Source organism: Aegilops tauschii, chromosome 1, assembly GCF_002575655.3.
Source record: "Aegilops tauschii subsp. strangulata cultivar AL8/78 chromosome 1, Aet v6.0, whole genome shotgun sequence".
Lineage (NCBI taxonomy): Eukaryota > Viridiplantae > Streptophyta > Magnoliopsida > Poales > Poaceae > Aegilops > Aegilops tauschii.
Genome location: NC_053035.3, coordinates 413,619,764 through 413,644,826, shown reverse-complemented (window position 1 = coordinate 413,644,826; position 25,063 = coordinate 413,619,764). Strand labels below are relative to the sequence as shown.

The 25,063-nt window shown below is 43.8% G+C and overlaps 1 protein-coding gene across 1 annotated transcript; it reads right to left on the bottom strand.

Moving 5' to 3' along the window:
• Positions 1 to 7,930: 7,930 nt before the first annotated feature.
• Positions 7,931 to 11,995, bottom strand: LOC109785712 (uncharacterized). Its single transcript, XM_020344310.4, has 8 exons — positions 11,604 to 11,995; positions 10,387 to 10,531; positions 10,165 to 10,315; positions 9,959 to 10,084; positions 9,767 to 9,847; positions 9,261 to 9,453; positions 8,907 to 9,177; positions 7,931 to 8,574 (listed from the first exon to the last, which is right to left on the bottom strand). The coding sequence occupies exons 1-8, from the start codon at positions 11,793 to 11,795 to the stop codon at positions 8,366 to 8,368; spliced, it is 1,368 nt and encodes a 455-aa protein (XP_020199899.1). The 5' UTR covers positions 11,796 to 11,995; the 3' UTR covers positions 7,931 to 8,365.
• Between the last annotated feature and the right edge of the window lie 13,068 nt (positions 11,996 to 25,063).

Sequence of the window (25,063 nt, the reverse complement as noted above, 5' to 3'; positions counted from 1 at the left end):
CACCATCTTTTAACATTTTTATGGACTAAGGTATCAACTTAGTGCCCAGAAACAGTTGTTGTTTCCTACATGTTTTGGGGCTTTCAGGAAAATTAATTTTACGGAGCTCCAAAATCCCAAAAAAACAGAAAAAGTTTTCATCGAGAAGCTTCTGGAGGACATGGGCCCCACCTAGGGGTGACACACATCTACCACGCGACCTCACAACGTGGCCAGGGGTGGCCGCATGCTGAACCGGCGTGGGCCCCTTGTGGCTCTGATGCACCGCCTCTCCACGTCTATATTTTTCGTTCGATCCGAAAACCCTAAATATCATTCAGTTATACTTCCCACCGCCACACCTCTCTGTTCTGAAGTGGTCCGATCTGGAGGCCTTTCGGTGTCGATCGGTGGGGAAAATCATCTGGGGCCATCTCCATCAACTTGAAGGTCACCATGATCGCTCATGAGTAGTTTCCTTTGGACTATGGATCCATAGCGGTAGCTAGATGTTTTTCTCTACCTTGCTCCTCATTACAAAGATCACATGAGCTTCCCTACATGATTGTAATACATCTGATGTAATCTGTTGGTGTGTTTGTTGTGGTGTGACAAATTCTCACTTTACGATCAGAACTATCCATGAATTCTTTGAGATAAATTTGGTCTATTTGTTGCGCAATTCTTATACATATATGCTCTCTGGTGTATTTGTCTTTCTTTGGCCAAGTTTGATGGTTGATCTCCAAGAGGGAGTTATGTATGTTAGTTGGGTTTAATCTTGCAAATAATCTACTGTAGTGACAGAAAGTGGAGAAGGCTTGTACTGTATTGTTACCACTAGGTATAAAAAGATGATTGTGTAGTTGTCCTTTGAACGCAGGGTCAAGACAATATACCATCTACTTCATGTCATAGTACTTAATGCAATACTCTATTTCTTTACTTAATACTTTGAAATGCATGCTGGATAACGGTCTTGGGTGAAGAATTAGCTATAGATGCAGTTGGATAATGGTATATAGATGTTTGGATGTGATGTTCATAGGAAATTGCGCCATATATACTCATACTCATAAAAACTACGATTTAATCGATACGCAACTGTAATTTATTCATCACACCTTGCTATTTCTTTTGGAGAAAAGCCACTAGTGAACCTATGGATCCCAATATGTTCTTCTTCCGTTGCTTTTAACCTCGATCAAATGTTCTTTACAATTATTTGCTTTTATTTCTTTTTTTTGCAAATACAATCTTCCATACATACTCGTGTTTAATCCTTGTAAATAGCAAGGCTAGTAAGAAGGGCAATCTTACTAGTTTCATTGGGGGCTAAGGCAGTTTTGTATTTTTGTGTGCATATATTTATAATTGGTTGCATGACAAACTCCTACTAATTCGATAAAACTTAAGGTCATCCACTTTGAGGGGGGAAAATGCTTGCTAGAAACCCTTGCACTTGGGGCCCAACACCTTCCTAGTTGAGAGGAAGCAAGCAGCACGAGGAAGAGCACGGCCAAGATGATCACCACGTTTGTCTCGAAAGCAGCGTTGTATAGATTAGAAGGGACTAGGTAAACGATAGTAAGGAGTGAGTAAAACAAACCACATGCAAAGCTAAGTAGCATTTGTACAGTCTAATAGGAAGATGTAAATCTACTCGTCTACGATTGTTGAAACAGAAAACATAAAACATAAAAGTGAGATGAAGCTAGTGGTCAAATAATATTAGATGTAAATCTACTCGTCTATGATTGTTGAAACAGAAAACATAAAACACAAAAGTGAGATGAAGCTAGTGGTCAAAGAAATTTTCAAACGGGCAATTGTGTGACAAATATGCCAAAATTTGTCTAAAAAGGCTCCCACTGATGAGGAACACTAGATGAGAATAAACAAAAAACACATGCCAGATCTATTTGGCTACTTCTAGATGCTTCCACTCTAGTGTAGTATTTCTTTTGCTTTCTTTACCCTACCCATTGTTTCTAGAGTTGTCTAGTTATAAGTAGTTGTGAGTAGAGATGAATCCTAAATAATGTTTTCTAGAGTGTTCCAACTATAAGTAGAAGTATGTGAAGGCTTCCCAAAGCCCTATAAATAGAGGTCCTCACCTCTACTTTGTAGACCAGACTATGTACCTACTACCTATAATAGAACTTGTTGTTCTTATCTAAGATCTTGGAGTAGATCTTGTGCATCTAGGAGTTCTGGATTGAACTCTTGCTGCCCTATCAGCCTGCATTCGCCTCTAGAACGATATCTAGCGCATCACGTTGAAGTTGTTCCTTCAACACTTGTGATGTACACATTGTAGCAGCAAGGTGGAGTTTCTCCTCCACAGCCTTTGTGTTGCTTCAGGTGGTATCAGAGCCAGGTTGACCCACACTAGTTCTTGTTGTCATCTTCGAGAGCAAGCTGCAGCAAGCGATGGAGCAATTGGAGAAGAGGTTGGATGCTGCAGAACAACAAATCAAAGAGCTGCATGAAGATCTTAATCAGAGATTTGATCAGCTGGTTGAGATGATAAGAAAGGTGTCCCCCCTACTATCAATGAAGGATATTCATCTAAAGAAGAAGAAGATGTTCATCAAAGAAGAAGGAGAGGTAATCGTGGAGCAAGACCGCCACAACAACATGTTGTTCAACGTGCTTCAAGAAGGTCAATTTATGTTGAAACTTCTGAAGGTGAAGAATATGATGAAGCCCTTGAAGAACCTGATCTCTATGCATATCGGAGAGTACCAAACCCTACATATGCAAGGGATACATACAAGGTGAAAGCTGAGATCCCAACTTTTAATGGAAATGTTGATATTGAAGGGTGCTTAGATTGGTTATATGAAGTGGAGACTTTCTTTGAGGTCATGGAGGTTCCGGAAGATCGTAGAGTTCCTTTGGTCGCATACAAGCTGAAAGGAGGAGCCGGTGCATGGTGGCATCGCGTTCAAGAAGAGCGCAGGCTGAGAGGAGAACCTCGTCTGAGAACTTGGCGGCAAATGAAAAGTCTCTTGAAAGGGAGATTTTTGCCCGCTGATTATGACCAGATCCTATTTATCCAATTTCAAAATTGTGCTCAAGGAAATATGACTGTTTCAGATTATATGGAGGAGTTTCTAAGGCTACAAGTGAGGTACAAGCTTGCTGAAACTGAAGATCAGCAAGTTGCAAGGTACATCAATGGTCTCAATGATGTTATTCAAGATCAATTGATGGTGCAACAAATCTGGTCCGTTGATCAAGCACAAGCTCTAGCCTTAAAGGCCGAGAGGCTTGTGAGGATGAGAAAGACAACTAAGGCTCCATATCCTCCATATCCTCATACCAAAGGCTCATCTAGGAGCCAACCTAATAGAGTGAAAGAAAATAACACTCCACCAAAGACAAAAAGCCCATCCCGAAGCAAACTAAAGGCAAGGGTAAGGAAAATGAAGGCCCAAAGTGATATAAATATGGTAAAGAGGGACACATATCTAGCGGTTGCCCACTAAGGGAATTTGTTAACACGACTATCCATGATGGTGACGATGATGAGGAAGAATACGAATCTAAAGATGTAGATGAACAAGAGGTTTGTCAAGAAGAAGGTGAAGAGGTGGTATGTGTGATCCAGCGTCTCCTATGTTCCACGCCACAACCCGATGACACACAACGGAAGAAAATATTTGAGGGCAAATGCACGGTGAATGGCAAGGTATGCAAACTAGTAATTGATAGTTGCAGCTGCGAGAATCTTCTCTCCCAGAAGTTGGTGGACCATTTAAAACTTGAAACCCATGATCATCCAAATCCCTACACTATTGGATGGATCAAGAAAGGAGTGAATATGAGGATCACCAAATAATGCAACCTGCCACTTTCTTTGGGTAAGCATTATCACTCAAATGTGTTGTGTGATGTGGTTGACATGGATGCCAGCCATATTCTTCTTGGGAGACCTTGGAAATTTGATGTGGATACTAAACACAAGGGCAAGGAAAATTATTACTCTTTCATTTGGAACAAGAGAAAGATCATTATTCTACCAAAAAACTGATGGTAATATATCTAAGGACGAGGGGGAAAGTATGTTAACTATCTCCCACACCTCTAATGAGTTTATGGAAGACTTGAAGGAGGCAGATTTATGTGCTACACTTATTATAATAGGAGAAGAGCACCTGACTGTTGAAATTTCAGCAAAGGTACGTGGCTTATTAGCAGAATTTCATAACATACTTGGGGAGCCACAAGGCCTACCGCCGATGAGAGGGATTCATCGTAGAATCGACTTAATTCCGGGAGCAAGTCTTCCTAATCTTCCACACTATTGAACGAGCCCAAAAGAGCATGATATATTGAAGGAGAAAATGGAGGAATTGCTACAAAAGGGGCACATTCGAGAAAGTATTAGCCCATGTGTTGTACCAGCCCTGCTCACGCCCAAGAAAGATGGATCTTGGCGCATGTGTACGGACAGTAGAGCCGTTAACAAGATCACCATAAGGTATAGATTCTCTATTCCCCGTCTGGATGATATGTTGGATCAGGTTAGTGGAGCAAGAGTGTTCACAAAGCTAGATTTAAGAAGTGGATATCATCAAATCCGTATAAGACCCGGGGATGAATGGAAAACCGCCTTCAATACAAAGGAAGGGCTGTTTGAATGGCTAGTCATGCCATTTGGACTCTCAAATGCACCAAGTACCTTTATGTACTTAATGAATCAAGTCCTTCGACCCTTCTTATCCCACTTTGTTGTGGTCTACTTCGATGACATCTTGATCTATAGCAAGGATGAGGATGAACACTTTGATCACATTCGGAAGGTGCTAGAAGTACTAAGGGAAAGTGAGCTCTATGTCAACTTGAAGAAATGTGTTCTCCTACAAATACAACTTCTCTTCCTAGGATTCGTCATAACATGTGACGGCATTCGTGTTGATGATTCTAAGGTTGAAGCAATCCGAGAATGGCCAACTCCGAAGACCATTTCTGAGGTAAGAAGCTTTCTTGGCCTTGCAACTTTCTATAGGCGATTTGTGAAGAATTTCAGCACTATCATGGCACCAATTACCGAGTGTATTCGAGTCATAGGAGCTGCTGGTAATCAGCGATAGCGAGAAAAAGAGACAGAGGTTTGCACTTGGTCCTCTTGGTTAGGATGTAGACGGGATCGTGTTTGAAGAAAGGAAAGTTCCAATGAACAGAAGCAGCTGAAGCTAGTTTCAATGAGATTAAACAAAAGCTATCACAAGCTCCTGTCTTGGTGCTACCTGGTTTCAACAAGACTTTTGAGTTGGAGTGTGATGCAAGTGGAGTAGGCATTGGACTTGTCCTATCTCAAGAAAGGAAGCCCATTGCTTTCTTTAGTGAGAAGTTAAGTGAAGCTAGACAGAAATGGAGTACCTATGAGCAAGAATTATATGTCGTTTTCAGAGCGTTGAAAACTTGGGGAGTCTATTTGCTGCCTAAAGAGTTCATTGTTTATAGCGACCATCAATCCTTGAAGCATTTTAGAAATCAAAAGCATGTTGACCGCATGCTAGCAAGATGGGCAGCATATTTGGAGAGGTTTAACTATCTCATCGTGCATAAATCCGGAATAACTAACAGAGTGGTCGATGCTTTGAGTCGTCGTGCATGCCTCTTGACTTCTTTTGAAGCTGAACTTCCGGGCATGGATCAAATAAAGGAGTTGTATGAGGGTGATGAAGACTTTGGCCATGTTTGGGTAAAGCACGCAAGGGGCCAACCATTAGGTGGTGACTATTTGGTGCAGGATGGCTACCTCTTCAAAAATGATCGTTTGTGCATCCCAAGGAGTTCTCTGTGTGACAAACAAATTAGAGAACTCCATTCAAGTGATCTTAGTGGCCATGTTGGACGGGACAAGACTATCGCTAACCTGGAAGCTCGTTACTTTTGGCCACAACTAAAGAGGGATGCTGGAAAGTTCGTTCAACGGTGCCCCGTATGTCAAACCTGCAGAGGCCAACTCCAGAACACAAGGTTATACATGCCTTTTGCCTGTTCATGTTGCTCCATGGGAGGACATCTCTATGGACCTCGTCTTGGGCTTGCCAAGAACAAGACGAGGAAGTGATGTTGTATTTGTGGTCGTGGATAGATTCTCTAAGATGGCTCATTTCATGCCATGTCGCAAGACAACGGATGCTCATCATGTGGCAAACCTATTCTTTCGAGAAGTGGTCAGACTTCATGGAGTTCCAAGGTCCATTGTCTCAGGCCGTGATAGCAAGTTTCTTGCTGCATTTTGGCTCACTTTGTGGAAGCAATTCAACACTAACTTCAAATTTTTTAGCACTGCTCATCCACAAACAGATGGACAAACGGAAGTGGTGAACAAGTTTTTGGGTAATCTGATCCGTTGCATTTGTGGAGAAAGAAAGGGACAATGGGATTTGGCTCTATCTCTTGCAGAGTTCTCCTACAATAACTCCAAGCATAGATCCACATGAAGGAGGAAGGAGGCCTTTTTCCATTGTCTACACTAAAGTTCCAACACATGTGGTGGACCTGGTAGAGCTACCATCAAGGCGAAACACAAAATCAGCATTGTCCTTTGCTGATAATTACACTGAGTTATTTGAAGAGATTCATGGTGTTCTGAAAGCACAAAATCAGAAATATAAACAACTTGCTGATTGCAAAAGGAGGCCAAAATCATTCTAAGTTGGTGATAAGGTGATGGTCTACCTCCAAAAAGAGAGGATGCCTTTAGGTGTTAAGGGGAAGCTTAGGCAGCGAAGGTATGGGCCCTTCTCTATCATGAGGAAGATGAATGATAATGCCTATGTGATATATCTTCCAAGTGACATGGGTATCTCCAACACTTTCAATGTTGCGGACTTGACTCTCTACCATCCAGAAGAAGCGCTCTATGAAGATAACTCGAGGGCGAGTTCCAAACAACCAGGGGAGAATGATGAGGAAGACTAGATGAGAAGAAAGAAAAAAACACATGCCAGATCTGTTTGGCTACTTCTAGATGCTTCCACTCTAGTGTAGTATTTCTTTTGTTTTATTTACCCTACCCGTTATTTCTAGAGTTCTCTAGTTATAAGTAGTTGTGAGTAGAGAGATGAATCCTAAATAATGTTTTCTAGAGTGTTCCAGTTATAAGTAGAAGTATGTGAAGGCTTCCCAAAGCCCTATAAATAGAGGTCCTCACCTCTACTTTGTAGACCAGACTATGTACCCACTACCTATAATAGAACTTGTTGTTCTTATCTAAGATCTTGGGGTAGATCTTGTGCATCTAAGAGTTTTGGATTGAACTCTTGCTGCCATATAAGCCTACATTCGCCTCTAGAGCGATATCTAGCGCAGCACGTTGAAGGTGTTCCTTCAACACTTGTGTTGTACATATTGTAGCAGCAAGGTGAAGTTGTTCCTCCACAACCTTTATGCTGCTTCACCCACATACAGGCCTGGACATCTGGCACCCAGCTTGCATCGCCAAACCTTGGCGCCCTCATCACTCGGGCATGTCTCGTTGAAAACAACCTATTCGAGTGTTCCTCCAGTTAGGTCCAAAAGTGCTTTTAGGTTAACATTCATACGGACCAGGATTTTGGTGCAAGCTAGGCGATAAAATGGGCCAAACCTACACCGCGTGGTCTTGGTTGGGCTTGCTACTACTCGCACGCCCTCTAAACCAAGACGGAGGGAGTACCAAACACTTCTTAAGTGTTTTTTTGCCGCCAACTATCAACGAAGGAAGCATGTTAGATACAGCTCAGTTTTGCTGGAGATCAAACAGCATGCACAAGCTTTTGTTTCAGTTTGTCTCATACATGAGGGAAGAACATCAAATCATGAGGCGCATAATTTTGTAAAGAGTGTGTTATATCTAGACCATGGTCGCTACAACCATCAGATGCTACAATTGTACCCCTTATCATTGAGCAATAAAGTAACCATGTGTTCCTCAAAAAAAAAAATGTTTTTGCCGTCAACCATCTCTCTTCAGAGTAGAAGGCGTTTTCTATGCCACATATTCCAATTGTTTATGTTTACAAGATCCCAAACTCAACAACAACCAGACACATGACAGACAGAATGAGGTATCACTATTTCAGGTAGCAGAGTTAACTACCAGGAAGGCACATTACATGAGGTACAGTTTGAGAGCTCGCCTCGAGACATCTCCAAGGCTACTACAGGCTATGGTAAAGCACATGACAAGCACTAACTCTACAACAAATCTTCTGTCGGTAAAGAGCAGCTCGACACCACAATAATCCACATCAACAAATTGCTAACGGCTGGAGACCCAAGACCTCTTGGCGGCCAGCACCACCTGAGGCTTGGTTGTTAAATTGGTCCGCCTGCAAACCAACAACACCTTGTTTGTCCCTGAAATTTGCTTTCTCAGCTCTCAGTTCGCCCACACATGAACAAGGCCATGACGGTTGCCGGTGTAGATCTCATCACGCTCTTCGTCGTAGTACAGAGCTGTGATGTCCTCAAGAGCCTCTGTGATTGTATTCTGGAACTTCCACGTCTTCTTTTGCTCGTTGAAATTGCCAGCCTTTATTTTAGCCAAGCATTTCCCTGTCAGTATGTTGCTGATGTTTATAGAGCCAGCTGCACATGAGCAAACATAAGATGAGTAATGTTATCCACGACCATAAGATCCCGTTATCTGCTGACTGGTGGAAAGAAGTCACTATGCAAGCCTAACTGACCAAGGGTACCTACCATTCATTAAAGGAGGGCCAAGTATGATATGATGCAACAGCATGTTTAATTAAATTTGCTCAATGCCAGAAGTATATGGAGCATGAATGCACAACCAAAGAATGTCAAAGGAAACCAAAACAATGATAACTAGCAAGACGCAACACACAGTGATTCAAATGTATAACAAAATGACACAATTTAGCCTACAACAAACAGCAAAGGAAACCAAATCTTACCATTTTCCTCTGAAAATGAATCAGTGGAATCAGCCTTGCAGTAAGAAATAATAAGATCTTGATCACTGGTTATGTATATGTTATTGGTATTGCAGTCAGGGTGCCACAGCAGGTGATCCTCAAATGATGTTACTAGTTCACCTCGGAAATTCCAAACTGCTACAGATCGATTCCGGAATGTCAAAAACAACTGGAGTTCATACAGAAAGATGAAGGCAGATGGAGTCATGAACTCAGTACTGCTCACTTCAGTCAACTGGAAGTTCCGTACCTGCAACAAAATGAGATGAAGGATAAGCAAGAAACAACAGTCATTTTTATTGATTGCCCTGAGCAATTAAGGAAAATACTTACATCAAGTATTTGAAGATTCTCTCCATCCTGCTTGACCAAGAGCTTTTCATTAAACTGTTCAATGAAATCCACCTTCTTATTTCGATGGAGGAGGTGGTTGAAGAATTTCAAAACTGTGCCATCCTCAATATTAAGAATCTTCAGAGGAATGGAGCTGCTTGTTCTTGTATAAATCAAAAGCATTATACCAGGACTGTCAAAAGTTAACAAGTATTAGACAAATATATAAACATGCATTCCTACTGAAACAAATCAGTTATTTTAAGCTTGAAGTACATAAATCAGGTTCAACTAGGATGCACAACAAATTGACAACACCAGCGATATAAGATTACTGCTACCCTTTGTATGTGCATTGGATGAATAATTTCTAGCTTTAATCAGTTTTGCCTATGGAAACCAACATTTTTCTCAGTTTTGTTGCAAGTAAGAGAAGAGGCATTCCAACGATAACAAAAGAATTTGTTGAACAGCAAAGTGACAAGGAGAAGTGAGAATACAGTTACCTGATCTTTATTTCTTGAACATTCTTGTCAGATATGGAATACAGTAGGGTGTAGTTTTTCAAGTCGAAAACCTTGTAAGTGCTGTTTGCAGAATGAGATACAATCAGCATAGTTCCAGAAAGTGCATACAGCCATTGCAGAAGTTAAAATTCATCCATTTTCAAAAACAAGTCATTACATAAGTTAAAGTACCTGTCTTGAGCGGAATAAGTTAAAACCTTTCCATTGACATCATCAAACTCAACAAATCCAGGCCATTTCAAGGACTCTGTCTCAAAAAGAGGGAAACCAGCATCTGGTGTTCCACGACGTATATACCTTGAAACGGTTGAAAGGGGTCTTAATCAAGATGAAAGAAACAGATATTCACGGTTGAAAGACAAGGGCTGAAAGCTTACTCTATTCGAGTTGTCTTGCATCGCAAGGCACTAAAATTTTCAGAACCATATACTGACACAGTAATGAGGGAATCATTGTTCTTGTTGTAGAATAAACTACGAACAACTTCATCTGGACTCCCATTTAGAAAGCATATTCTCTTATTCGTCACTGGAAATATAAGAAGAGCATCTCAGTATCACCATATGAAGCATGGGCGCACGGCAAGAAAACAAGCATACCTCTACTAAAAGCAGCACATACTCCTGATTGTGATAAAGCAAAAACTATATCACGTGCTGCAACTATCTCAATAATTTTTGACCTCTTCCTAATGTAAGGTAGTAGCGCATTGTTCTCCTTAGGATCATGAGTGTCAAACTCCTCCTAAAATGATAGCAAATGGGCAATGTTAGAGGCAAGAACAAACAAGAATGATACTAAAAAAACAGGAGGGGAGTAAAACCAATTATTTCAGCAGAGACAAGGGATATGAGAAAAGAACTCCAAGGTTAACAGTTCTAATAGGTGTGACTTCTGGCCACAAAGTAGGTTGTGGAGCAACCAAGTTCTGATGTCTGGTTTTGTTGAAAACAAGGTGCCCTCATGCTCTTTGTTCAGTGCAGGAAGGACAGCAATAAATCGGTTATCTGAGCACTGTAATGTGACCAAAGCAGTGAATAACCGGGAGTCCAGGACAAATACACCCATCAGCAACACTCATGTAATAGACAGGCAACTGATTCCCAGCATTCATAAACTTGGAATCAAACAATGATTAAATAAAATGAACAAACAGCTTAACTCAAAGGCCATATGCGACAGATAAGTAACAACTGTCATCTTATTTGCTGATTGCAGCAATTCACAAATTGACAGGAATACAAACATCATGGGTCTTGCGCATTCATGAGAAAGGAAGTAAATACTAATATGATTACATATCCATCAACAATGCCTAAATTTCATCAGAAGTTGCAGGACAGGACAGATAGAATGTTTGCAAGATGCACAGTACAGCCCATCTGGCACACATCTGCTCAACTGGACTACAGACCGGATCCTCGTCAAAAAGAAAAAAGAATAACTGGACTACAGACCGGCGACTACCACAAATCCTCATTACTGTTTGAGCGCCTGCGCTAAATGCACAAATTCTCCATTACATCAAGCAAATGAAGCGTAGCGAAGCCTTCACCATCACACTGGGATCCCAAATACCACCGACAGTTCACCGAAACCTAACAAGATCTCACTTTTCCCTGCCTACCAAACCCTAACCCCCACACCCCGTCCACGAATCGGCTACTCTAATCCCGGCTATAATCGTGAGGTCCAGAACATCCGAGGGCCGCGATTCCCACACACGCAGCAAACAGAGCCTGCCCTCAGATGCACTCGAACAAAAGGTTAAAGAAAGTTGGACACAGGACCGGGGTGCAGGCAAGGGAAAGCGGACCTGCAGCTGTATGTTGCGGAAGCGCTCCTGCGCGGAGTTCATGGCGAAGGAGCGTTCCCGGCGGGAGCTGATCTCCCGGCGCTGCAGCTTCCTGACGCTGCTGATGACCGCCTCCTGCCTCGGCCTCTTCCTCGCCACCACGCGCCGGCCGTTGCACGGCCGGGGGGTCGCCGAGATCCGCCTCGCCTCCATCCCCGCCAGCCCGACTCCCTCCCGCCCGCGCGCAACTCCCCGCCGACGCCGCGCGCGACAGATCCCGTCTCACGCCGACGCGACGAGGGCCATCGCCGGCGCCGGAGGCTAGGGTTTGGGAGCTCGGCTCGGAGATTTGGGGTGGCACACGAGGAAGGGGAGGGGGGGAGAGAGAATGAGACGGTCGGAGAGAATTAGACGGGCGTTAAAAGATGAGGCTGCCCGGGGTGAAGGCCTGACGCGCGGGCCCCGCGCGCCAGGGACACCGGGGCGGTGCGCGGGCGGGATCGAAACGATGGGTTACCGCTGGTTTGAAATTTTGCGGGGTCGTGTCCGAACGCACAGGACCCAGCCCTACGCACCGGAAGTCCCACCGACAGGCGGGCCAGGGGGTTGTTCTCGCCCACCTGTCAGTGAGATACGTGCTAGATCTAGGACGGGGGTGTCCGGAGAAGGAAGTTGTTTATGTCACGTGGTGAGCTGGTAGATTTCGAAATGGAAAGCAGTAGAGCGGCTGGTGTGGACTGTGTGGGGTCTGCCCCTTTTTGGAATGGTTTGGTTTGGTTGGCCTCATAGTTCGAAATTTGAAATGGAGCGCCCAGGCTTGAAATTTGGTTTCTGCCACCAGCGAAGGCGTACACGCGCGCTTGGTTTCCCTTTTGCGACTTGCAGTCCTTGTGCCCAGATTTTTAAATCTTACTATAGGATTTCGCTTCACGGCGCGCGAGCGGATGCGTGCGGGGGTGAGGGGCCGCGCATGGTTTGAATTCTGCGAGGTGCTTTTTTCAGTTTGGCGGCTTGTCTCTGTTTCCCGTGCTTTGTTTCCCGCGCACCCTGTTACCCGCGCACGTTGCAAACCCCCCCCCCCCCCCTTGCCGCGTCAAGGCGCCAATTCCCTTTTTCGCGCGCTCCTCTTGTGGGCCAATTGGGCTTCCACTGTGATTGAAATTCGAATCGGCACATTCTTTATATTAGATGTAGTGTTCAAGGATGGTAAGGAGTAAACATATCACTTTCGACTGAAAATAGCGAGCTAGCAAATACATCTGAGGTGACTTGACCATTTCAATGGATTCTTCTATTCCCGTTGAACCCATATATTGTAGGTGCTTATTGCGTTCGAGCTTCTGAAAAAGCTTAGATTAATTGTGTTGTTGTGGAAATAATACAATAAAGGGTATTAGGTCGTTAGCAAACAAACCAAATTTAGCATGGGTGTGTGTAGGGGGGCTATGGGTGTATAAGGGGACCTATAGCGAAAGTTGGTATACACCGACAAAGTGGACACATGAACGTTTGGTGGAGCACACACAACCCTTGTGTTAGGAGAGGTGAGAGAAGTACTTGGCTCGTGAGGCATCAAGGACACATCCGCTTTCGAAACTCTCCTCCTAATGATATAACCAGCCACAAGCCTTACTAGGTCACAACCCTTGAGTTTGTTCATGTGAGAGAGGGTATGGGAGTGCATGCCCATATTGCTTATTTGTAACGAGAGAATGAGAACAGGAGTCCAAACAATAAGGGTTTGTAATGGCTATACCTTTGAAGTACCTGGCGGTTCCATCTAGAAAATCTCGACAACTCTGAAGTATGGAACTAAGGTAGATATAGTGGAGGAATTATGGAGGCTTTTGAGAGCATTGGAGTTTGATCCTTAAGCACGTGGAGAAAGAAACTCATCACAACATCCTCGTCCCCTTTTGATAGTATTGGCAATGCTTATGGACTCATGTGATATTTGGTCACTAAAACAAAAAGAGAATTCTTGGGCTTGGCCAACACTTGTCCACATGTAAATTTGCAGGGGGCGCCTTCATTCCTTTTTGCTGCACACTCAAGGAACTTTCCTGAGATAAGTAAGATAAAGCATTAGTTCTTTGAGATATGTTGGCATTAATTACCAAAATCAACCAAGGGGATTAGATGCACTTTTAACCTTTAAAAATAACTATGTGAAGCTTGCTTTATGCAGTTTAGGTGCATGTGTTAGTATTATTCCTTTTTCTCTTTATAAGAAACTTAACTTGGATAAGTTGATACCTGCTGACATATCTGACGGTGTCCTGGATTAGGGGGACTCACCACATTGTCTCCCAACAAGGTGGGTCGGGCCAAGGACCCCCATGATGGTTAGCTGATGGGCCACTTTCAGGCAGCCCATGACATATACGAGGAAAATTCCACAAGACTTGGTGATCATGACAAGGACTCCTCTCCACTGATGTAGCTGACTAGGACTCCTCTAAATCCTAGGCCTCCGGTACATTATATAAGCCGAGGCTAGGCTAGTCAATAGATCATCGAATCTCATATTCTTTTTAACATGGTACAAACGCAAAGTGCTCATACATACGCGCATACACTTGCCCCTATGAATGCACACACACACCCTACCCCTATGAGCACCTTCGACAGACTGAGCCGTCATATCATCTTGAGATTTACGAAGTCACCATAGGCATCTCGTCGTCGACGGGAACATCTCCTCCCATTGAAAGTGTATCACCGAAAATCCTGAAATAAATCCAGGAATAATGCGAGCACCAGGACTTGAACCCTGGTGGGCTGGGATACAACTGTCCCTCTAACCATCCAACCACATGTTGGTTCGCTCGAATCTCATATTCATTAGAACAATCCCGTGGTAGATACATGTACTCTGTACTATACCCCATATCAATACAATGAAAAGCGGAACGTAGGGTATTATATCTTCGAGAGAGGCCGAACCTGGATAAATCATGTGTCCATGTTACCATCGCTCCAAGACACCTAGCTTAGGGCCCCTACCTCGAGATATGCTGGATTTAGCACCGACATTAGTGGCCCATATAGGTATGCGCGGGCAGTCGCCGCGGTGCGATGGGAATTCACATTGGATCCAACGCAATCTACGCGGCGAAACCGAGCTTCGTCATCGATGCCGACTCGACTAGTCACCTCGGCTGGGCCAAGGATCACGTCCCACGTCGGATCATCAAGATCGGACCGGTGTCTTTATCATCATCAACTTCGATCTCACCCTAGATCATGGAAGAATCGTCCATGAAGCTCGGGGGCTCAACGTCAATGTTGTCGGGGACTTCGACATCACCAGCCGACAAGCTTCATCACGGTAGCCGGACCAAGGGCTTTGCCTTGCCATAAGCCCAGACCGCTTCATCAATGCTGAGCACATTAACCAGCTAAGTCGCTTTCATGCTTAATTTAAAAAAAATCAATTTTTGTTCGGTTCAACCAAGAGTTATGTTTGTTTTAAACAAAAAATTAGTTTGTTCAAAACTTAGTTTGTTAAAAACATTGTCTGTTAAAAACAACTTCTTTTACTCAAGTTAACTAGGCGCTCTTAAATTTATATGAGCCATTTTTTCTTCTAAGTTGTTGCAAAGTATTTTTCTACTACTCCTTTTCCAACGCTAGTGTGTGGTCAATAGCAGGATAGTCTGATTTCTCTCTAAAGCCGCTTGAGTTTAGTTTGCTAAACTGGCCTCTAAGAAGCACTCCACCTCCGGGATAAGGAGGTTGAAGCAGAAGGCTGACCTGCTTGATGTCTGGAGATCGGACATATCACGTTAAAGCATGACGAAAGCACAAATTAATTTAAAACACAATTTCGGATTGGCACAAAGAAAACTTGATTTAATTTAGACGTAAAATTTTATGTGGGTTTTTTGGTTTTCTGAGCTTATGGCATTTTTAACCTATTTGTGTGTCTCCGTGCTTCATCAACGTAGTGCAAGGTCGGGTGCCTTTAAAGGCATTGGCAATATAAAACGAGGTGTTGTGACAAGAGCCGAACCCACCAAAAGCCAAGTTACTCCATGGATTCCTCTACAAACATTCTCAGATATTGCCTTATATTTATCGGTTTCGAATTGTATCTTTGGTCACTATTTGGGTCGCCCGGCTCCTGTGCTTACTCTTTACGTTCCTGATTGTTCGGCTAAGGGTAAAGGGAGAACCACCGCGATTGTACTTCTGATTTAACTGGTCAAGTGCCTCAATGGAGAAAGCTGAAAACTGACTGTCACAATAAGCGTAAACTGGTTAGCGATCCGACGACTATGTCAAACTACGGATCAATAAAGGTTAACCCATGTTAAACGATGGGCCTTTCATAAAATTGGCAGAAGTGTTAATGGCTTGACCTAGGCTGACGTCGAACACTAACCGAGGGCTAGTAACTGGCCTCCCAACTTTAAGCTCATATGACTAAGTAAAAGTTATAAAGACTGTGTATCTGATTTCCTCGTTTCCGCTAACACAACCACCTCCAGGCACCGAGACGTCGGTTAAGGGTTGTCTTGTTACTGCGGAAACACCCTGCATAACATCTACAAAGGGGTGGAAGCTGACAATGGACCACTTTCAAATGATAAACGGTCACAACAGAGTTAAAATAAGCATATAGCATAAAGCTGCAAATACAGCTTAAAAACTAACTATCACAACATGCACAAATTAGATCGGTCGGTCAGTAATATTAACCATAAAGGTTGCTTGTGTAAAACAAAGGACTTTTTGATAAGTCACCAAGCTTGCTTTCATAGAGGTGTTGGGGTTGTCTGAGGTCACTAATAGAAAAGCAGTTCGACCGTCTTTAAAGAAACTGTGCAATGCTAACCTCGAGTTTTTGGTATAAATACTTTGGAACTATAAAAGAATCCAATAAACTGTACCGAGGGCTCCTTGAGGCACCGAGGCATAGTTACATCGGGACTCCTGGACAGCCCAACATATTATTATCGTTTTCTCTCGAGTTTCCAACTTCTACCTTTCATGTCTGACACTACTAAGTTGTAAAACTCTCATTAACTTCTGTGCTATAATGTTAATAACAACTCCTGCTTCACCACATCTCTCGTAGTATCTGTTTTGCAGGTGGAATTATTATCAGAAGTTATGAATGATTGCACTATGCTATCTCTTGATATTATTCATCAGTGCAAATTAATTCTTCTAGAAAGATTGAAATTTCCCTCTATACACACTACAACTTGCAGGAAAATGATCTCAAACCTATATCCCTTCATACATTTAGGGGGAGTCCATTTCATCTTTGAGTAAAGTAACACTTGTTCACTCTCGATTGATTTATCTTCGCATATCTATCCTTACTCCGATGATTATCTGTTTTGTCAACAATCATCCAAAAAGGGGGAGATTGTTGGTGCAATAATTTGCCTGCATATGTTTTTGAGATTCTTGTCATAAATACTAAGGGACTCATGTGTTTGCTAGTGCACAGAGAGTGACAGGTCCCTGAAGTCATGTGGAGTTTGGCACAAACTCCAAAGATAATCTCCTACATGGCAGCGAGGATTATCACCGAAGATTATGCTATCGAGAGTGACCCCCAAAAATTGTTGACGCAAAGCAATCGGTTCGGTGTTTGTCCGGACAAATTGACTGCAGCCGACATGTTGAAGACGTAGCATTTATTTCGTTGTTCTTCTTTCTCTTCATTGAGTCGTAGGACCACTATACTATTAATATGGGTACAGTGTTCGAAGCTTTGATTCTCTGATGCTAAACCCAAACCCTATGTGAGCTGAGAGAGAAATCTCTGTGTTCTAAATAAATACTCGCCAGCAAGAGACGATGTTCTTATTCGCTACGAGATATTTGATTTGGACCAAGGAGTTAGCATTACTTGTTATTCAAATAGTAATGTGTCAGTTGGCCATTGGCTGGACCACGTGTCAAAAATGGTCATTTCCGATCAGAGAAGGCTACGATTATAAATAGCCACCCCGCACCAACATTGTCCGTTGGTTGTCCATTTGATCCCGAGAATTTTGTGTGAGAGACCCTTTCTCCTGAGTGATTTGAATTTAAAATCCACCGAGATAAACACCCCAAGGCCGAAAATTATATCGTGGTTTAGCATCACTCGAATCTAAGTCCAGTACGCTTCACCGATTACTCTTGAGAGCTGTGAACTCTCTAGACGGTTAGGTGTCAATTTCTTCAGAGACCAAGAGTGATTGTGGTTCTCGAAGAAGTCTATAAAGGTTCGGAGTCACCTCAGCTACCTACCATGAGGGATTGACATTTATTGACAAATTAATTGTCGAGGATAATAGGGCGAAGAGAGTTTATCTTATGTGTTAAATCACAACCCCTCCAACCAGACGTAGTTTGCAAAAGGGCAATCTGGTCTACCAAATACCTTGTTGCCATCGAGCATCATTGGTCAACCATGCCCTCACTTATTTAAATTCGCTCGATGATGTATGATATGTTTCAATCACGATTCCTTTCAATGAATGTTTTAGTGTTCGTTCATTAGTTTGTATTCGTTTACTATACTCTGTTTTCATTCGCTCCGGTGCTGGGTTCTGAGAATTTTGAAGTTTCTAAAAAAAATCCCATTCACCCCCTCTAGTAGACATACTTTGTTCCTACAAGCTCCCCTACCTAGCTTATTCTAGAACCCAGCCAAAAAAATTTAGAAGCATACTAGTCAAGTCTTAATTAGTAGGATTTAAAATAAATATATTTAGCTGTAAACATAAGTCCTCATACCCATGTCCATACGTAATTTGCACAATCCCTCACATCCATACGTAGCAAGCACATCTTGATGGATGACTTCCAGGGCAAAAATTAATATCATAATAACCCCGACTCAAATATATGGTTGTAAGCATAAGTCCTCATGCCCATGCCTATTTTTATTTTAAGTGTTTTCAGTGTCAGCTTGATTTACGATCTAGTCAAAAGCTAGAATTTAATTCTCTTGCAAAAGCTTGTTATAAACCCTTGCTTAAAGGGCGCCGTCCTCTCGTGGGTTCGATAACTCAGGGTCACCTCTAGGGGAAAAAAGTGGTATCCTTTCTGCTCCGTTATCGAATCACAAAAGGGATTAATCAAATGGAAAGTCCTCTATAAGAAATAGGAGTGTGACACCATCGACGACTTATTAGTTAGACTCACTCTCTTGCTCAGCGCATGATGACCCACGAGTATAGGGGATCAATCATAGTCCTTTCGATAAGTAAGAGTGTTGAACCCAACGAGGAGCAGAAGGAAATGACAATCGGTTTTCAGCAAGGTATTCTCTGCAAGCACTGAAATTATCGGTAAGACATAGTTTGGCAGCGAGGTAATTCGTAACAAGTAGCAAGTAACAATAGTAACAAGGGTGCAGCAAGGTAGCCCAATCCCTTTTATAGCAAAGGACAAGCCGGAACGTTCTCTTATAGTAAGCAAAGTGTTCCTGAGGACACATGGGAATTCATCTAGTCACTTTCATCATGTTTATTCGATTCGCGTTTGTTTGTTTGATAATTTGATATGTGGGTGGACCGGTGCTTGGGTGCTGTTTCTATTTCAACAAACCTCCCACTTATGATTACCCCCTCTCGCAAGCATCCGCAACTACAAAAGAAGAGTTAAGATAAATCTAACCATATCATGAAACATATGGATCCAAATCAGCCCCTTATGGAATAGCGCATAAACTAGGGTTCAAGCTTATGTCACTCTAGCAACCCATCATCTAATTAATACTCCACAATGCCTTCCCTTAGGCCCGAGTATGGTGAAGTGTTATGTAGTCGACATTCACATGACGCCACTAAAGGAAGCAACAACATACATATCATCAAAATATCGAACGAATACCAAATTCACATGATTACTAACGGCAAGACTTCTCTCATGTCCCGAAGAACAAAATTAACTACTCACAAATCATATTCATGTTCAAGATCAGAGGGTATTGAATCTGAACATATAATCTTCCACCAAATAAACCAACCAGCATCAACTACAAGATGTAATCAACACTACTGGCAACCCACAGGTACCAATCTGAGGTTTTGAGACAAAGATTGAATACAAGAGATGAAATAGGGTTTGAGATGAGATGTTGTTGGTGAAGATGTTGATGAAGATTGGTCCTCTCACGATTAGATGATCGTTGATGACGTCGATGACTTCGATTTGCCCCTCCCGAAGGGAAGTTTCCCTGGCGCAATCGCTCTGCCAGAGAGCAAAAGTGCTCCTGCCCAGGTTCCGCCTCGAGACGGCGGCACTTCGTCCCGAAACCCTTCTTCTGATTTTTTTTCTAGGCCAAATGGCTTCATATAACAGAAGATGGGATTTGGAGGCCTGCTAGGGGCCCCACAAGCTCCGGGGCGCGCCCAGGGGGTAGGGTGATACGTCTCCAACGTATCTATAATTTTTTATTGTTCCATGCTATTATATTATCTGTTTTGGATGTTTTATATGCATTAATATGTTGTTTTATATGATTTTTGGGACTAACCTATTAACCTACAGCCCAGTGCCAGTTCCTGTTTTTTTCCTTGTTTTAGAGTTTCGCAGAAAAAGAATTACAAACGGAGTCCAAACGGAATGAAACTTTCGCGATAATTTTTTTGGGACCAGAAGACACCCAGGAGACTTGGAGTGCAAGTCAGAAGAGCCACGAGGCGGCCACAAGGGTGGAGGGTGCGCCCCCCTGAAAGTGCTAGTTATCGACTAGAGGGGGGGTGAATAGGCGATTTTTATGGAAGTCTTCAAAACATGGGAGTTTCGAAGACAAACGATAGAAATGAACCTATAAACATGCAGCGGAAGGTAGACTACACTAAGCAAGCCATAGACAAGTATTCAATGAAGTGAAAGCATGAAGACTAATAGCAGCTAGGTAGTAAAGATCAGGATGGAAGATAGTATGAAGCCAAACAACAATAGAAGTCACACAGTGAAGTCAAATAGGTGAAACAGGCAGGCAATGACTTCATGAAGACAAACTGTAAGTAAAGAGAGGGAGAAGATAGAACCAGTCGCTTGGTGAGGACAAGGATTTGTTGGACCAGTTCCAGTTGCTATGACAATTGTACGTCTGGTTAGGGAGGCTGAGATTTAACTCAGAAGACCGCGTCTTCACCTTATTCCCCTTGAGCTAAGGACACCCAGTCCTCGCCCAATCACTCTGGTAAGTCTTCAAGGTAGACTTCCAAACCTTCACAGACTTCGTTCACCGGCGATCCATAATGACTCTTGGATGCTCAGAACGCGACGCCTAACTGGCTGGAGGATTCACAGTCCTCAAGTGTAACAAGTCTTCAGGTCACGCGGACAGAAAGACTTCAGTGATGCCTAACACTCTTTGGCTCTGGGTATTTGGGCTTTGTCCTCGCAAGGATTTCTCTCTCTCAAAAGCTTCGGAGGTGGGTTGCTCTCAAACGACAAAAGCCGTGCACTAACTCTGAGCAGCCACCAATTTATGGTGTAGGGGGTGGGCTATTTATAGCCACTAGGCAACCCGACCTGATTTGTCTGAAAAATGACCCTGGGTCACTAAGGAACTGACACATGTTCCAACGGTCAGATTTCAAACACACGCGACAACTTGACTTGGGCTACAAGTAAAGCTGACTCATCCAACTCTGGATAAGGTTTGCTCTCATTGTCTTCGCTCGAAGACATAGGATTTGGTTGAGCATCACTTCAGTCACTCTTACTTTGTTCACTGGGACCCCACTTAACAGTACGGTGGTTCCTATGATTCAACAAAGAAGAAAAGGAAACAACGAAACAACTAAGTCTTCGCGCTCCATATTCTTCACGCGATGTCTTCTCTTGTCATAGTCTTCAATGTGAATATCTTCACATACCACCATCTCTTCAATGTCTTCATACATTTTTAGGGGTCATCTCCGGTAGGTAAACCGAATCAATGAGGGACTACTACCTGTGTTATCCTGCAATTCTCACAAACACATTAGTCCCTCAACCAGGTTTGTCATCAATACTCCAAAACCAACTAGGGGTGGCACTAGATGCACTTACAATCTCCCCCTTTTTGGTGATTGATGACAAACTGGTTGAAGTTTTTAACGGGGATAAAAGTATGTGAAATTGTAAGGGTTTAATGTATTTTCTTCATAAGTGGCGAAAGGCTCCCCCTGAAGATGTGCATATAAGTAATTTGCTTTTGGAATGCAAATGCACATGGCAGGTTGTACTTGTGGAGATCCTCTTCGACTTATGAAGACAATTCATCATGCATGATTTGATATAACAAAGATAATGACATGCATAATGAAAAATGGACGTCTGCAATATGACTTCGTGCGGGATTTAGCATCGCACATGCGGAATTTATCATCGCATGACAGAATAGCAAACAAGTAGCAGACGGCCATCAAGTTTAAGTGTTACAACTCAGAGAACCAAAAGAACCAAAAGTGTCAAAAGCGAGAGTTGTAAACACTTGGCAAAATATAAAGCAACCGCCCATATGGACCCGCTTGAAGACTATCAACTCATATGCTTCTCCCCATTTTGTCAGTAAGGACCAAAAAGGTTTGAAGACATAGAGCTCTACTCGTTTCCAGAAGGAGTAGGAGAAGCTGCTGGGTCGGCGTAGGGGTTTGGCGGTGCAGAGGAACTTGGTGCAGTGTCGACACGCGCTGAAGTTGGAGGTGGTGAAGTAGCATCATCTTGGTCATCTATGACTCTGGCATTCACGGTTGCAGCTGAGGAGGAATAGTCAGAGTCTTCAAGAGAGGGAGTTCGACGCAAGACAGCATTCCTTGGAGGAGTGGAGTCAAACTTGAATCTTTTAGTGAAGCCATCTTCTTGAAGATCTGCTTCATCACTCAGCAATGTCAAACTCTTCCATGACCTCCGACAGGTTTCATGAGTGACAAAAGCATTCTTGGTGGCAAGGTTGCGAATGCGATTGACATCCACCAAGAGGCTTTGCATCTGTCACTTCAGCCAGTGGTGATGCTTATCCTGTTTCTGATGCAGGGCAACGAGAAGCTCTCGGTCATTGAGAACACGAGATCGCTTTCGAGGCCTTTGCGCAATTGTGCTATCAGTGGCTTTAGTATTGGCACGATGAGGGCCACGTGTATTGCCAGCCAAAGGATAAACACGAGCGATTGCCTGGACTCCTGCAATGGGCTGGGTGAAGCTTTGGTGATCAACATTGTGAAGATAAATGGGCTCCTTTGCAGGCTCTGGGTATATGGCTTCAACTGACATATCAACCTCTGGCAAAAAGATCAGATGGTTGCGAGCAGAAGGCTGATAGTTGACAGCTGAATGAAGCTTGATCAGGCGCATAACCCATGGAGCGTAGAACTTCAGACCAAAGAGATCAGAGTCGGATGCAGCCAATTGCCTGATAAAGAAGTCTTGAGCATTGAAGCTAATGCCATTGAAGATATAAAAGACCAATGTCTTCATCATTCCTTCAAGCTTTGCTGCAGAAGAATGCCCCTTGATAGGCCATAGAGTTCGCCTGATGATATGATAAACAGTCCTGGGCAGATACTCTAGGTCTTCAACAAAGAACTCTCTTGGGTATTCAGCGTCGCGTGGCAGAGGCTTCTTCATCATGCTTAGCATTTGGCTCATGTTGGGCTCTGGCTTCTGAAAGATGCTCTCCAATGCATTGCGGTGAAGCTGACAACCAGGCTCGAAGAGTTCACCTGTAGTGGGCAGGCCAGTTAGCTCAATGATATCAAGAGCTTTGGCTTCATGATGGACATTGCCTGTCATCCACTCAAGGACCCAAGTCTTCGGATCCCTGTTGTAGCCGCGAATGTGGAGGGTAGCATAAAATTGTAGCAGAAGCTCTTCATTCCAATGCTCCTTATCAGTCACAAAGTTCAGTAAACCAGCATCATGGAAGCAGTCAAGGGCTTCTTCAAGGCAGGGCAGTCCAGCAATGGCTTCACAGTCTAGACGCATATGTGGGAAGATGCGCCCTTGGTCATAGAGAACACAGGAATAGTAACTGCGCTGCTGATAGCTCCAGAACTGATCAGAGGAAATCCTTAGCTTGGAATAGGGGTTCTTGGCGCTATCAAAGAAAGTGTTGTGCGCAATGAAGCCATTGGCATTGAAGAACCCTGGTGAAGTTGCAGTACCTGGAAACCTGGGCAGTCTTGGCTTAGGCTTCTAGACCTGAGGCCTGTGCTCTACATGATAGTCAAATTGCGGACCAGCAGCAGGTGGAGGAACCAGAATGGGCCATCGGACTGTAACCAGCTGACCATGATCAAATGCTTGCTCGATAGTATGTGGTCTTGGAGGTGGTACAGGAGCAGTGGCAGTGGCAGTGGTAGTGACTTCAGGCTGCGGATTTGCATCAGGTGCGGCATTGACTTCAGGTGCAATCACTTCAGGCATCACATTAACTTCAGGCGCCACATTAGCGTCAGCCATGATGACGTCATTGGCTTCAGTGTTGGTGTTGGTGGTCGCCTCAATGTTATCAACCTCCACTCGAGTAGCTGGAGGGTCGGACACGTTCTCCTCGAGAACAACTTCAGGGTTGGTTGGGGGTGTAGCAACACGTTCTTCTTCATCTCTTGGCTCTTCTTGTTCATCGGCTGATGCAGCCGGAATATCTTCAGCCGCTTTGGCTTCAAACTCTGGGATGTTCGCAGTAGGAGAGGCGTCAGGAAATACTTGGCGTGATACTAATTGGTGCTCTTCTCCTTCTGGAACACTTGAAAGAGTGACTTGTGGCCTTGGACCTTTGCGAAGCCTGCGGAATGCTGGCGACGCCTGTGGAGATGGAGTAGGTTGGGCCTTAAAGTCATCATCTTCAAGCACCGGAGCGGTGACTTGAGTAGGGGGGGTACTTGGGGATTCTTCTTGACGGGGGGAGTCTTGAGGGTGATCAGCCCATGAATCATCCTGAGCAATTGGCGTCAGAGGACGACCAATGCTGATGAGTTCGCTGTTGGTGAGAACAGGCGACGATACCACGTTGTGCTCGATCTGAGGAAGGACTTCATCATCTTCTACATTGTCTTGGGGACCAATGTCTTCAGCTGCGGTAGGGTTGTCAGCCGGAATGTCTTCAGCTTCAGGAGCCTCTGGGGAAGTAGGCTCATGAACTATCAAACGACGCTCTTGTTGTGCAGATGCAGGACGGGCAACAGAAAGTGGCTCGACGACAAGGGGCTCTGTGGGAGCAGCCCGATCTTTCTTTGTCTTTCTCTTCTTGGTTGGTGGCGCATCATCAGTGGTGTTCTTGGTCTTGCGCTTTCTAGCTTTGGCTTCAGCTGCCCTTGTTTTCTTGAGCTCTGAAGCCACTGTGGGGACCTTAGGCTTCACGCCTGTCATACTGGTGGGGAGGACAATGCGAGGTTCTTCCCTCCTGGATGCATCAGCTTGGTCCACAGCGGGCTTCTTCTGCTTGGCAGCCATCTTGGGGTCGATGCCAGGACGCCCAAGTGCCTTGCGCTTCTCAGCTTCATTGTAAGCTTGAACACACTTTGCAG